Source organism: Acipenser ruthenus, chromosome 6 (genome assembly GCF_902713425.1).
Source record: "Acipenser ruthenus chromosome 6, fAciRut3.2 maternal haplotype, whole genome shotgun sequence".
Classification (NCBI taxonomy): Eukaryota; Metazoa; Chordata; class Actinopteri; order Acipenseriformes; family Acipenseridae; genus Acipenser; species Acipenser ruthenus.
This window is the reverse complement of record NC_081194.1, coordinates 24,845,826-24,858,245: the sequence shown is the minus strand read 5'-3', so window position 1 is coordinate 24,858,245 and position 12,420 is coordinate 24,845,826. Positions and strand designations below refer to the sequence as shown.

The 12,420-nt window shown below is 36.9% G+C and overlaps 1 protein-coding gene across 1 annotated transcript in view; it reads right to left on the bottom strand.

Moving 5' to 3' along the window:
• The window catches only part of LOC117410877 (gamma-2-syntrophin), a 67,758-nt gene that overhangs the window by 11,089 nt on the left and 44,249 nt on the right, over positions 1-12,420 (bottom strand). Inside the window, exons 12-14 of the mRNA XM_059025946.1 lie at positions 8,940-8,978; positions 6,444-6,560; positions 3,022-3,093 (exon numbers count right to left, since the gene is read on the bottom strand). Coding sequence (XP_058881929.1) covers positions 3,022-3,093; positions 6,444-6,560; positions 8,940-8,978 — 228 coding nt within the window. The remainder of the gene's footprint in view (positions 1-3,021; positions 3,094-6,443; positions 6,561-8,939; positions 8,979-12,420) is intronic.

Below are 12,420 nucleotides of genomic sequence, written 5' to 3'. Positions count from 1 at the left end.
GGCTGTTCAGAAAAATATAGATTTATAGGATTTTTTTTTTTAAATATACACATCATACTTCAAGTTTGAATATGCACATAATCATTTGCTGTGTGGGATCTTTAGGAATTTGTGTATGTTTCAAACCCCAAACATGATTCTCTTAAAAAAAATACATGGTTAGGAATACATTATTTCACCTACATAGGTATGAAGTATGGGCTTTATATTATTTAAGAAAAATGTTTTTGTTTGTCAGAATTTTTCAGAGCAGTACTAAAACGTATGAAGCTGCCAGGCCTCTGCCATTCTGCCTGTACAGTGTCACTTTGATATCCTAAAAATCTGTAATGGAGAGACGTGATTTATACCTAATCTTTAGTCATACTGTGAAAGTTTAAACAAGCCAACAAACTGAGAAGGCATTCTGTGGAATAAGAAAATGGATTGGAGATTTATTTTAACCTGATTGCTCAGTATGAGGTCCCTAATCTATGGTAAAGGACCTTGAATGTTATCGTTCAAACTATGTTTAATCTCTGTTCCAAATCAATCCACCAGAAAATATGTAAATACAGTATTCATTTATGTAATTTGTCTTTTTTCTGCTTGATGAAAGAAAATCATCATTCTAGTATGCACCCTTAGGATATTGTCTGTCAATGTGGACTAAGGCCCTGTCCACACTATGCCTTTAAACCGGCTTAAAAGTGCTAAACATGGTTAGCATCCACACTACACAGCATTTAATACCGTACTTGAGAACTGGACTCGAGACCACCTCAGGGGGTAGTCTCCAGTCCAGTTCTAAATTAGCTCGCATCAGTTAGTGCGGTTTGTCAAAAGTGTGGACGCTGTAATACCGAACTACATTTTTTGTGTATCCTCCAATATCCCAGAATGCTTTTTGATATGTTTGGCTAAATACTCAGAACAGGCGCCAGAAGAACTTGCTGTCAGTGTACACTCCGCACTAGGTATTCATTTTTATGCTTAAAAAAATCTGTCAGTATATCTCTCTGTTAAACTAATGGGGGAAATTACAAAAGCACAGTGTTAAATTAAACAACTGCAAAAATGAAATGCAAGTTAAAAGTAGGATCAGGGATGAACAATTCATGTCATTTGTCAGCTCTGAAATAAAATTAAGGGGACCACAATTAGGCTCAGGCAAGATATGAAGGTAAAAGCAAAGATTGTTTTGTAATTAACAGCTTTTTCTGAGTGTAATGATGAAACAGAATCAGCTCAATTTGTTTAAAAGAACATCACCTGACTAAAAATAAAACCAGAAAATTTAAAGCCCTACATGTGTGTTCGCATTTACTTTTTCCAAAATACTTTTATTTATTTTTATCAATATGGACCTCTGTTAATATGGGGCATAACACATTTAAAATAAAACATAGTGCATGGTGGGATAGTATTGTACACATTTCCACTGTTCATTGCCCTGCTAGGAATTGTAACCAAACTATTTTAATAGTGTGTGTACGCATTAAGCCCAAGCTAAACATGAAACAGTAGTTTAATGTGGACACTTTGTGCCGGATTAATTAAAATGTTTTTGAGTGCGGTTCTCGAGATCGGTTATGTATTGTGGACAGGGCCTAAGTCTGCTTCCTCGCTGTCCTGTACATTCATTCTATCTATTTACATTTAATAAAACAAATAAATTTTGTTTGCTGTTAACCACACCAATAGCAACTAGTCTTCAGTTTGAATGACACATGATACATTTTAGGACAACAGTAACTTAGATACTGAAACACACATACACAAATGTGTATTTAAATACTAATTAAAAAATAAAAAAGTTACTAATACTTTTATTTTTTTACATGCTTTACATTTTTTAAGAGGTAGATAAAAAAAAAAACATTTTTGCCTTTGTGTACGAGATACCTGAACTGAAGAACACCTCAGTGTAAGTAGGATATATATATATATATATATATAGAGAGAGAGAGAGAGAGAGAGAGAGAGAGAGAGAGAGAGAGAGAGCGAGAGAGCGAGCGAGCGAGCGAGCGAGCGAGAGAGCGAGCGAGAGAGCGTTATTAGTGTATTGTAAATACCTATAATGCACACCTCTGGGATACTGAAACCTGAAGGCTACCAGACCAGCTGAATTCTGAGCAAACTGTATTACTCCTAGAATATTGAGGAAAACGTTTGTATTCGGCTTTGGTATTTAGTGGCATGAGGCAGCTCTTTTTAAAATCCCTTGGTAACAAGAACATCAAAATAGTACAAATACACACAAACAAATACAAATAAACTTAAAACAGTGTTCTATATAGGATAATATGGATATGGTTCTGCATTGTGCGGCTTCATGAACTTTAGTGCTGATCTAAAAATGACAATCTTTCTAACAAACAAAACTGTTTTCCTAAATATAAATGCCACATCTCTTACCACGTTCAAAATCACAGTTAATGAATATAACGAAACGATGCAATCACATATGCAACACTTGTTAATTGAATGTATATATTTGTAAATTCTGCATTAACGAATGGTGCAATGGCAATAAAGAGCAACTTTTCCTATATCAAGATGACAGCAACAGCAATCGCAAGGGCTATAATTTGCTAAAAGGGAATGTCAGTTTTTCCAGATTTGCTTGCAGCTTTCTCTTCATTGCGGAAATATCCTCAAAGCAAAGTCAGCTCATTGAACTAAATAGAGAAGCGGGGGCTGTACATGTCCTACCATTCAACTAAAGAGCTAGCTGTTAGTACGTCAGCTGCTAGGGGGAACCCATTACATAAGTCCCCTTGCTTGATCAAAGCTTGTCCTCAAATGCAACCAAGCACGTCCTCATCACAAAATTATTATTGCGAAAAGACCATGGATTGCATTGTTAAACTGCCAATGCTGTCCACTGTTGCCACTGGCTGGAGGATCGAATATTGCTGTTTTAATCAAAATGTCATTTAAAATCCCATTGCATTTGGGCTAAAACATGGGCTATAAACAACCCATTTCCCCCTAAAGTAAGTTATTAAATTGCAATATTGATTAGTAGCAGGAACCTACCTTGTGAACCTTAAAGAGAACCTCACAGAGGTTATAGATTGTTTCCGCTTGTACCCAGTCTAATGTACTGACCTGAAAAAATCAAATAGAAATCGCTCAATGTATAAACAAATAATGAAATGTCATGTATGTTAACAGGATCTCTCTGGGTACTCACCTACAGTATAAACTGTACAGTATATACCAGATGAACACATTCTGTCTATTTCCAATTATTAAAGCATTATTGAAAACCCCTTACAATCCCAAATGTCAACATGTGTTTTACTACATGATTTGCATGACAATACCACATTTATATCTAGTACTGTATTAGTTTCTACAAATATTAGGGCATAGAAAACAGTAATAGGGCATACCAAAATAGTTTATAAGTATTAGCATATATATGGACATGAATTAGCACTGTTGGCATTAAAAAATTAAGACTACTCTTAGTACAAAGAAAATCTGTTTTTTTGTACATATGCAAGAAATACAAAAGTCATACCACACTAAACTGCGACCAGTCTGGCTTTGACTGGACTGAAAAACAGGTAGGTGGGATAGTGGAACTGTGCTCCTAATTGAGTTGCACCAGGTACAAAGTCAGTAGTGTTTCTGACCTTGTGGAGCACACCAGGTCTTTACTTTTTCACTTGGTGGGTATTCTCATTTATAATTCATTTTCTAACTCTTCATTTTCTGATGCCTGGTCCCTTAGTTCTTAAATCCATAATGCATTATGAGTGCTATAAAGGTCCAAATCATAGAGATTTTATTTTATTTGATTGTGTCTATTAGTTCTTTCTTAGAACTGGTAGAGATCTGTTGGATGAAAGCACCACCTGGGGCATTATTAAATAAATGTATGTCTTTGAACCAGAGGTGTGCCTCTTTTCCGGTGGGAGGAGTAAAGCATGCATCCATGCTTGATAGTCTATATAACAAGCATGTGTCCTCTGTTCTGGTTAAGAAATATTTTTCTATGCATTCCTTTGTTATTCCATTATTTTATGTCTTAAACTTGTAAGTGTTGCATTTCCTTCTTAACAAATCCACACAAACTCAACCTCTCAAAATGTTATTTTCTTAAATATAACAGAGTGATGTTGTAATCATTTTCATCATAGTAACAAATCACAAACTATTATTTTTTAACAAAGTGAGTACGAATGGAAACTGTGATGGTTGAAGCCACTTTTTCAAAGCATTTGTACGCGTCTTTAAATAACTCACACATATATGTATCTGCAGTATGTCCTTCATGCCCTGTTTCTCACAAGTCAGCACCACACAGGTTAACTAAGTGACACACAAGGATTTATGGAAATCTTTGCCCTCTAGATCATAACCATATAATACCAGTCCTATCTTCCATTTTCACCATTCTCACAATAGTAGATCCAATGATTCAAGATGGAACCTATACCACCTTCATTCCTATTGCGGTATAAGTAAATTGATCATGACCGCTGTCAAAAAGCAGAACGTGCTTCAATTTGGATTAAAACAAAGTTACATACAACATTGGTCTCTATTCAATTTCAAAGCAATCCATTAAACGTAAGCATATCATGACTATTTTTCACAAGGCACAGTGCAGATGCTATGATGATGCTGTCAGTGCATGCTAATGGCTGCAGATAGCCTACATTATTATGTTTTGCTCAAGTGAAAAATGTGCTGCATTTTTCACTTAAAAGTAAAAGTTTTGCATTTGAAACAGGTACAAGTTTTTGCTGTTAGTCTGTCAGCCTCTACTGTCTGGTTAAATGTAATTTCATATTGGACACAGCAGGGGCCTGCTGTACATTTGAACACCATAACTGTTCACTTGTTTAACTATGTGACCAGATGATCTCATAATTTATTTGTATTTTTTTGCATTGTTGTACTACATACTTTTCTTAAACAGAAAAAAAAACCAATCACCTGTCAGGTAGCCTATAACCTCATCCTGAAGCTAAACCGCTTCCCTTGTTACATACCGTGGTATATTTTCAGTTTGTTATAACAATATGGAAATATTTTCACAAATATAACAGTGTAACAGGAATACCATAAGATCCCTCAATACTGTTTATATCAAACCTAAAAATTAGGCAACATCTCCCCATTTCCACACTCCTATTTCCCATGTTCTGCAAGACTCTACCTACAGTAACTGCATTATGATTTATCAGTGTTAGATATCCCTACTGTCTAATAAAATGCCACTGCTGTGCAGCAACGTACATATTAGTATGTTGACCATGTGCATCTGGAGACCTAGTTGATGGCGACTGTTGATCTACAAAAATCAAGTGGCTAAGTCATAAAGAATTATTGTGTCCTGAATTATACACATTCTTCTACTCAGATTCAGTTAAACACATCAACCACAGTAACAATTTCTACTTATATTAAACAAATATCCTAATTACTTTTTTTAAGGAGTTTAAAGCACCCCTGTTATCTCAAAAGGGCTCTCAAACATGTATTTTCTCTAAATTCAGCTAGTACATTATCCTACCCCCTGCAATATATATGTAGGGCAGTGTTACAGGGAAAGGTTAATGGTTACAGTTGAACGTAGAGACAGAGAGCCCTTTTGAGGATGCAGGGATAAAGTTTTAAGACTGAAACAGACACACATAGTGTTTCTAAACACCATGAAGAATACATTACTTAAGATAACTGTGATATTACAGCTCCATAGTTTCTTTTTAAATGTTTGGCTTGGTTACTTTATTGTGCACATTCTTCTTTTTGTAAAAAAAATAAATAAATAAGGCTAATGACGATTTTGAATAAAAATCTTTGAAAATGTAACCCAATATGTTATTTCTATATGCAGGAATATATTTTTAGATGTAACAGAACAGTACATACAGTATATGTTGAGGGTGTATAGGACACACAAGTGGCAGTTGTGATAAAAATAGATAACCCCTTTCAAACATAATTTTTTGGTTTTCAATTGGAAAATGGCCCCGTCTTACACAAGGTATTTATAGAACTAAGACTTAAAAATGAAAGAAGAATGGTAGAAGATGAACGATGCTCATGTTAAATATAAAAGTGAACATGTAATTCAGGCAGGAGAACACCCGATGAGGAATCGAGTGACTGACATTGACCTGTTTGAAAGGATAAGGAAACATAATAGGAATGAAATTACATACAAGGTGCAGTGGTATGGATTAGGGAATATGCCTTTAACCTTATGTTAAGCATATAGAATATGGTGTGCTGTATTGACCTAATGTTAATGTAAAAGTTGTGAGATGTTTTGGAATTTAGTAAGATTTTTATGTTAATGGAATTTTAATCTAGTAGAACAGTACAGCAACTTCTGTGCATTTAAACTTAAAATTGATAATCCTGGTTACAAAAAATGAAAGCATTTGTTAATATTTCCGTACACTGTTAACAGTAAATACACAACAACAAAGGCTTACCGGGGGGTTGCTGAAAATGTACAAAGATGATCCCTTTAGTGCCAGAAACTTGAAATTGTACAGCTGTGAAGAGTCCGTCCCTTGAAGTCTTTCACTGGCCCACCCCATATGAATAACCTGCAGAAGAAAACCTTCAAAAAATGAAAATCAATCCTCAAAAAAATAAAACAAAAGGTCCAGAACAATTTTTTTTTGCTGAGAATATCGGGTTTATATATGTTTCAAATAAAGTGAATTATTTCCATATATATATATATATATATATATATATATATATATATATATATATATATATATATATATATATATATATATATACCCAGAAACAAATTATAGGAAAAATCTTTTGGAGCAAAAGTTTTGCTTTTCTGGGTGAGGAAAAAAAAAAGTTACAAGAAATAGATGTCTACAATTATTTATTTCAGCATTTATTTTGCAAAACCCCAAAAATGCTAATTCAAAAGTATTCATACCCTGATGAGGAACATTAAATTAATATATAGTTGAGGCACCTTTAACAATAATAACCTCTTTTTTTTTAAATTAGTAATCGGCAATTATTTTTTATTATTTTCTTCCAATTTGGCATATCCTATTATCTTTAGGCTCAGCTCAACGCTACCACCCCCGCGCCTCATGATGAGCACACGCTGTCCTCCGAAGCGTGTGTCAGCCTACAGTTTTTTCACACTGCCAACTCACCGTGCAGCCACCTCAGAGCTACAGTGTTGGAGGACAACGCAGCTCTGGGCAGCTTAAAGACAAGCCCACAGGTGCCCGGCTAGACTACATGGGTCGCTGATGCGCAGTGAGCCGAGAACAACCTGGCTGACCTAAGCCCCCCCCCCCCCCCCCCCCCCCGGGTGGCGTTCAGCCAATTGTGCGCCGCCCCCTGGGAGCTCCCATCTATGGTCGGCAATAGAATAGCCTGGACTCGAATAGGTGACCTCCAGGCCATAGGGCGCATCCTGCACTCCACTTTACAGTGCCTTTACCAGAATAAACCTGTTTTAAACAATTAGGTTATCTGTCAATGTGCTTTTGGCATGATTCTTTAGTTATTTTTGACCATTCGCAAAATTGTTTCAGTTCATTCAAATTCCAAGGACTTCTCTTGCGCACAGCCTTCTTCATCTCATACCAAAGACTCTCAATTGGATTTAGATCGGGACTTTCACTAGGACATTCTAGAACCTTGATTTTATTCTTCTTTAACCATTCTGAAGTAGATTTTGATGTGTGCTTTGGATCGTTGTCGTGTTGGAATGTCCAGTTGCGCTTTAAACCAAGTTTTGAAGCGGAGGGTTTCAGATGATTGGCCAATATCTTTTGGTATGCTATGGAATCCATTTTACCATGTATAGGAACTAAATGTCCTGTGCCATTAGAGGAAAAACAGCCCCATAGAAGGATATTATCACCACCATGCTTTACAATAGGTATGGTGTTGTTTTCGTTGTACGCCACACCAGACTTTCTCCAAATGTAACAACTATCAGCATGACCAAATAGCTTGATTTTTGTTTCATCACTCCAGAAAACCTTTGACCAGAACTCATCTCCATCATTCAAATGCCGTTTTGCAAACTTTAAGCGATTGTCCTTGTGACGTTTTCCTAAAAGTGGCTTTTTCCTTGGCCTGCAACCACTGAGACCTTCACCATGCAATACTCAACCTGTGGTTGAAATGGAAAAAACAGTCCCACTTGCAGCTAATTCACTTTGAATATCTTTGGCAGTCCATCTTGGATTGTTATTAATCTAATTCACAATTCTTCTAATTGTTCTTGGTGAAAGAACCTTCTTTCTTCCAGACTGAGGGGGCGCTGTGACAGTACCATGAGTCTTGTACTTCTTGACAATAGAAACAATAGTTGAAATTGAGATACTCAAATTCTTGGAAATCTTCTCGTATCCTTCTCCAGCTTTATGACAATAAATAATTTTCTGCCTAAGGTCTTCAGATAGCATTTTACTTTTTCCCATATTGCTTATTGGTAATGACAGCAATCATCCTATGCCTAACCCTTTCATGCTCTCCAAGAATTAGGTTCTGCATTATCATATTGAAATTTCTAGCACCTTGTAGACAATACTATCATATCATCAAAGGGTATGAATACTTCTGAATTAGCATTTTTGGAGTTTTACAAAGAAAATTGCTGAAATAAATAATTGTTGACATCTATTTCTTGTTACTTGTTTTCCTCATCCTCAAAAGTAAAACTTTTGCAATAAAAGATTTTTCCTAAAATTCTTTGTTTTCAAGAAATGTATAGAAATTATAAATTTCCAGTGGGATATAAAATTACAACTGTATATATTGTTTTTTACACTTTGAAATTTTGAGGCACTGGCTCCCTTGCCTCTTCTAAGGAGCCTCCATAACTAAACTGAATGTCATAGAAGTCTTACAAAACAATAAAAGCATGACATGGAAAATGGGAAATATAATGTTTTTATAAATGTCTGTAATGGATAGAGAAATATCCTTACCTGGTCATTAGGAGAACAGCACTTGTTGGCCATTTTCATCTGGTAAAAGGTAAACAAAACATCTTACATACTGTATTGCAGATTAGCACATATGGATTGTTATTCAAGTGTACAACTATGGTCAAAAGTTTAGCATCACCCTATAGCACATCTGTCAACTCTCCCTTATTTGCCGGGATTCTCATGGTTTTTGGTCAGATTTCCTCCCGTATTTTGCTCAAAACTACTGTTAAACCCCTTTATGTCAGCAAAACATAAATTCTTCAAATGTAATGTATGGTCTGTGCAGTGGTTACTGCAATCCCCATGTGTACCTAGCAGGGTTTAGGACCCAGGGGAGCCCTGTGGCAAGCATTATTATTATTATTTATTTATTAGCAGACACCCTTATCCAGGGCGACTTACAATTGTTACAAAGTATCACAGTACAAAGTATTGCATTATAAAATATCACATTACAAGTTATCACATTAAATATCACATAACAGAATATCATAATACAAGTAAGAGCAGTTATGAAAGAACAATAAGATCAAATTCAAGTAAGAGCAAGATAAAGAATACAGTAAATTATAAGTAGAGCGAGTTCGACTAAGAGCAGTTAAGACTTAGAGTAAATAGTTGAGTAAAATCAAATACATGATATGGTAAGTAATTATAGTTAGGAGCAGTAGCTGAATGTGACAAGGTATGGAGCAGTTCAGTGGAAGTACAAGCTGATGCAAGTATTGGTACAATTGGGTGCCATATAATCCAGTATGGTCGAGAGTTGTGGTGTTTACAGATGCTGTCTGCACAGGTGTGTCTTGAGGTGCTGGAAGGTGTCAGGGACTGAGCAGTCCTGATATCCATGGGTAGGTCGTTCCACCACTGAGGGGCAAGGGTGGAGAAGGAGAGGGCTCTGGAGGTGGGGGAGCGGAGCGAGGGTACAGCTAGTCTGCCAGAGGCGGAGGAGCAGAGGGGGTGAGCGGGGGTGTAGGGAGAAATGATGGAGATAGATGGGAGCAGGTAAGGTCATGACAGCAATAGGCGAGTACAAGAGTTTTGAATTAGATGTGAGCAGTGATAGGGAGCCAGTGCAGAGATTGGAGGAGCAGTGTAGCATGGGGGAAATGAGGAAGGGAAAAGACAAGACGAGCAGCAGAGTTTTGGATGAGCTGGAGTGGACGGGTAGCAGACAAAGAAAGGCCGGCCAGGAGGGAGTTGCAGTAGTCAAGGTGGGACAGTACCAGGTCATGAACTAGGAGTTGTGTGGAGTAGTTGTTGAGGAAGGGCCGAATTCTGTGTATGTTGCTGAGGAAGAAGAGACAGGAGCATGCCAGAGTAGGCATGCATGAGGAGGCAAGCTCACATACTTGACCATCTACAAAGATTTCGCGTGCCTGCCCGGTAAAAAAAGAATCCAAAAATAGCAATGCAAATTTCAAGCTTCTTGGACAAAAAAATATTCTCACAGTGACATGCACGGGGAGGGGGTAGGGTGCGATGCTTGAAAAGTGCCCTGCCCTTTTAATGTCCCTTGCACATTACACATAATCCTAAACAACGTTGGAAAGGCATACTTTCTGTAAACTATCCAAGACTGATTTTAACGGTGGGACATGGGAGCAAGAATGATGATGTTTGTAGTAAGCACTAGAGATCACAAAAACACCAAAAAGGCAGTGACGTTCAGAAAAACATGGCGCTTCAATAATAGATTTCGTTGCCAAAGGAAAAACAGAGATCAGGACAGTTACATATTACATGTTGTGACAGTTCAGCAAATCTGTTGTAGACATGTTCCCAGACTCACACATTGCAAAGTATTCTGCAGAAAAGACAACAAATAGTGAAAGGTGTTTCTATTACAATTTCAGCATCAACATTGCTTTAGAAATTCAGATTGATAATATGTGTTTACTGTATATACAGCAGTAGTGTATTCATTTGAAATAGAAGATAGTTGACAATGAAATGTTCCTGACAGTGGTATTATTGATCTGCCACATATGTGTAGTGTAATGAATACCGTTGCAATACCAGGTTGTTGTGTATTTTGTCTTTTTAATTTATTATTTTATGATGGACTTATTGAATAGAGTTTTCTTTTCTTGCTATACAGTAGGTGCCATAGCTCGTCCTTTGATGACAAGGTCAGTGTGCACTCAGCATTTAGGTTTGTTGGGTGATGAAAGTAACAACACCAATTGTGTATGCTTTGCTGTCCTGCAAAATTAACTACAGTGGCCTGTTTACAAAGTATTGGCTGCTGCCAAATCAGCCACCTACAACTACAATACAATAAAAACCACAGGGACCAGAGAGAATTGGATTGTGAAGCATCTCACAGTTGTTTTTCTGTTTGATATGTTTCCTTTTTAAAAAGCAATTAGAAGGAGCAGCGTGTCACAGTCTATTATTCCACCAAATAATACAGTGGAATAGCTGTATGCCTTTGTCTTATGAGGGTATTCACTTCAATTCAGGCCACTTATGCCTTGTTTCCACTGCCGGCCATTGCTGGTTATGGCCATAAAAGTGGTGTTTCCACTGCTGGCCACAACAGCCCTGGCTGGACGCGGTTTTTATGATGCAGTACAATAACTTCTGAATTTTGCCACGTTAGGAAAAAACAAAGAAATGCGTTTCTGTTGGCCTGGGCCAGTCAGGGCCGGCCAGCACCAGCCCCAGTCCGCAGTGAAAGCGAGGCATAAGATTTCAATTTACAATGTTGACAGGTATGTTGTAGAATTAACTAATTTTGCTTTCTAAAGTCGAATGAAACCTGCTGAATAATGTTATGTTAACATATTGAATTACATACTGCTTTGTAGTTTTTCATATACTGACAAAAATTGAAAAATGTGACATTTCAAAATACTATACTACTATTATGACTTCCGGTAGATTTTTGCAATATAATTTTCTAGTTTCTTTGATTACATGATTTTAAATAAAATATCTCAATCCTAAAATTCTAGGTGATGCAAAGCTTTTTGCCATAGTTATACGGTGTTACCTGGTTGAATTTAGAGAGCTTCCAAGACTGCATTAATGAAATAAGCTTAAGATATACAATAATGGTGTGGAGGTCAGAATAATAAGATCACAGCTGGCAATTACAGAATACAGACAGCCCAACAGCTGTATACTGCCAATCCTGGCTGGCCTCAATTCCTGGTGTAGCCCATCTGTCCAGGTGCATGCTGACCTATAAGTGGACCACAATCACTCCCAAGAACCAACCCACAGGACATTAGCCCATGCATACCATCTAATTCAAACTTAGCCTTCCCATTGCCTAGAGGAATGCCCAAAACGCAAACCCTCATGGCCTGTCAGTCTCTTATATTGCAGGGCCAAAAATACACACTACTTGAACTCAGAGTATAAAGTATTTCTGATTTATTTATTTTCTATGCAGGTGCTGTTTTACCATGCAAGTCTGTTAAATAGTCAGTTGCTGTAAAATTGTTTTTTGTTTGAAAAAAATCTAATG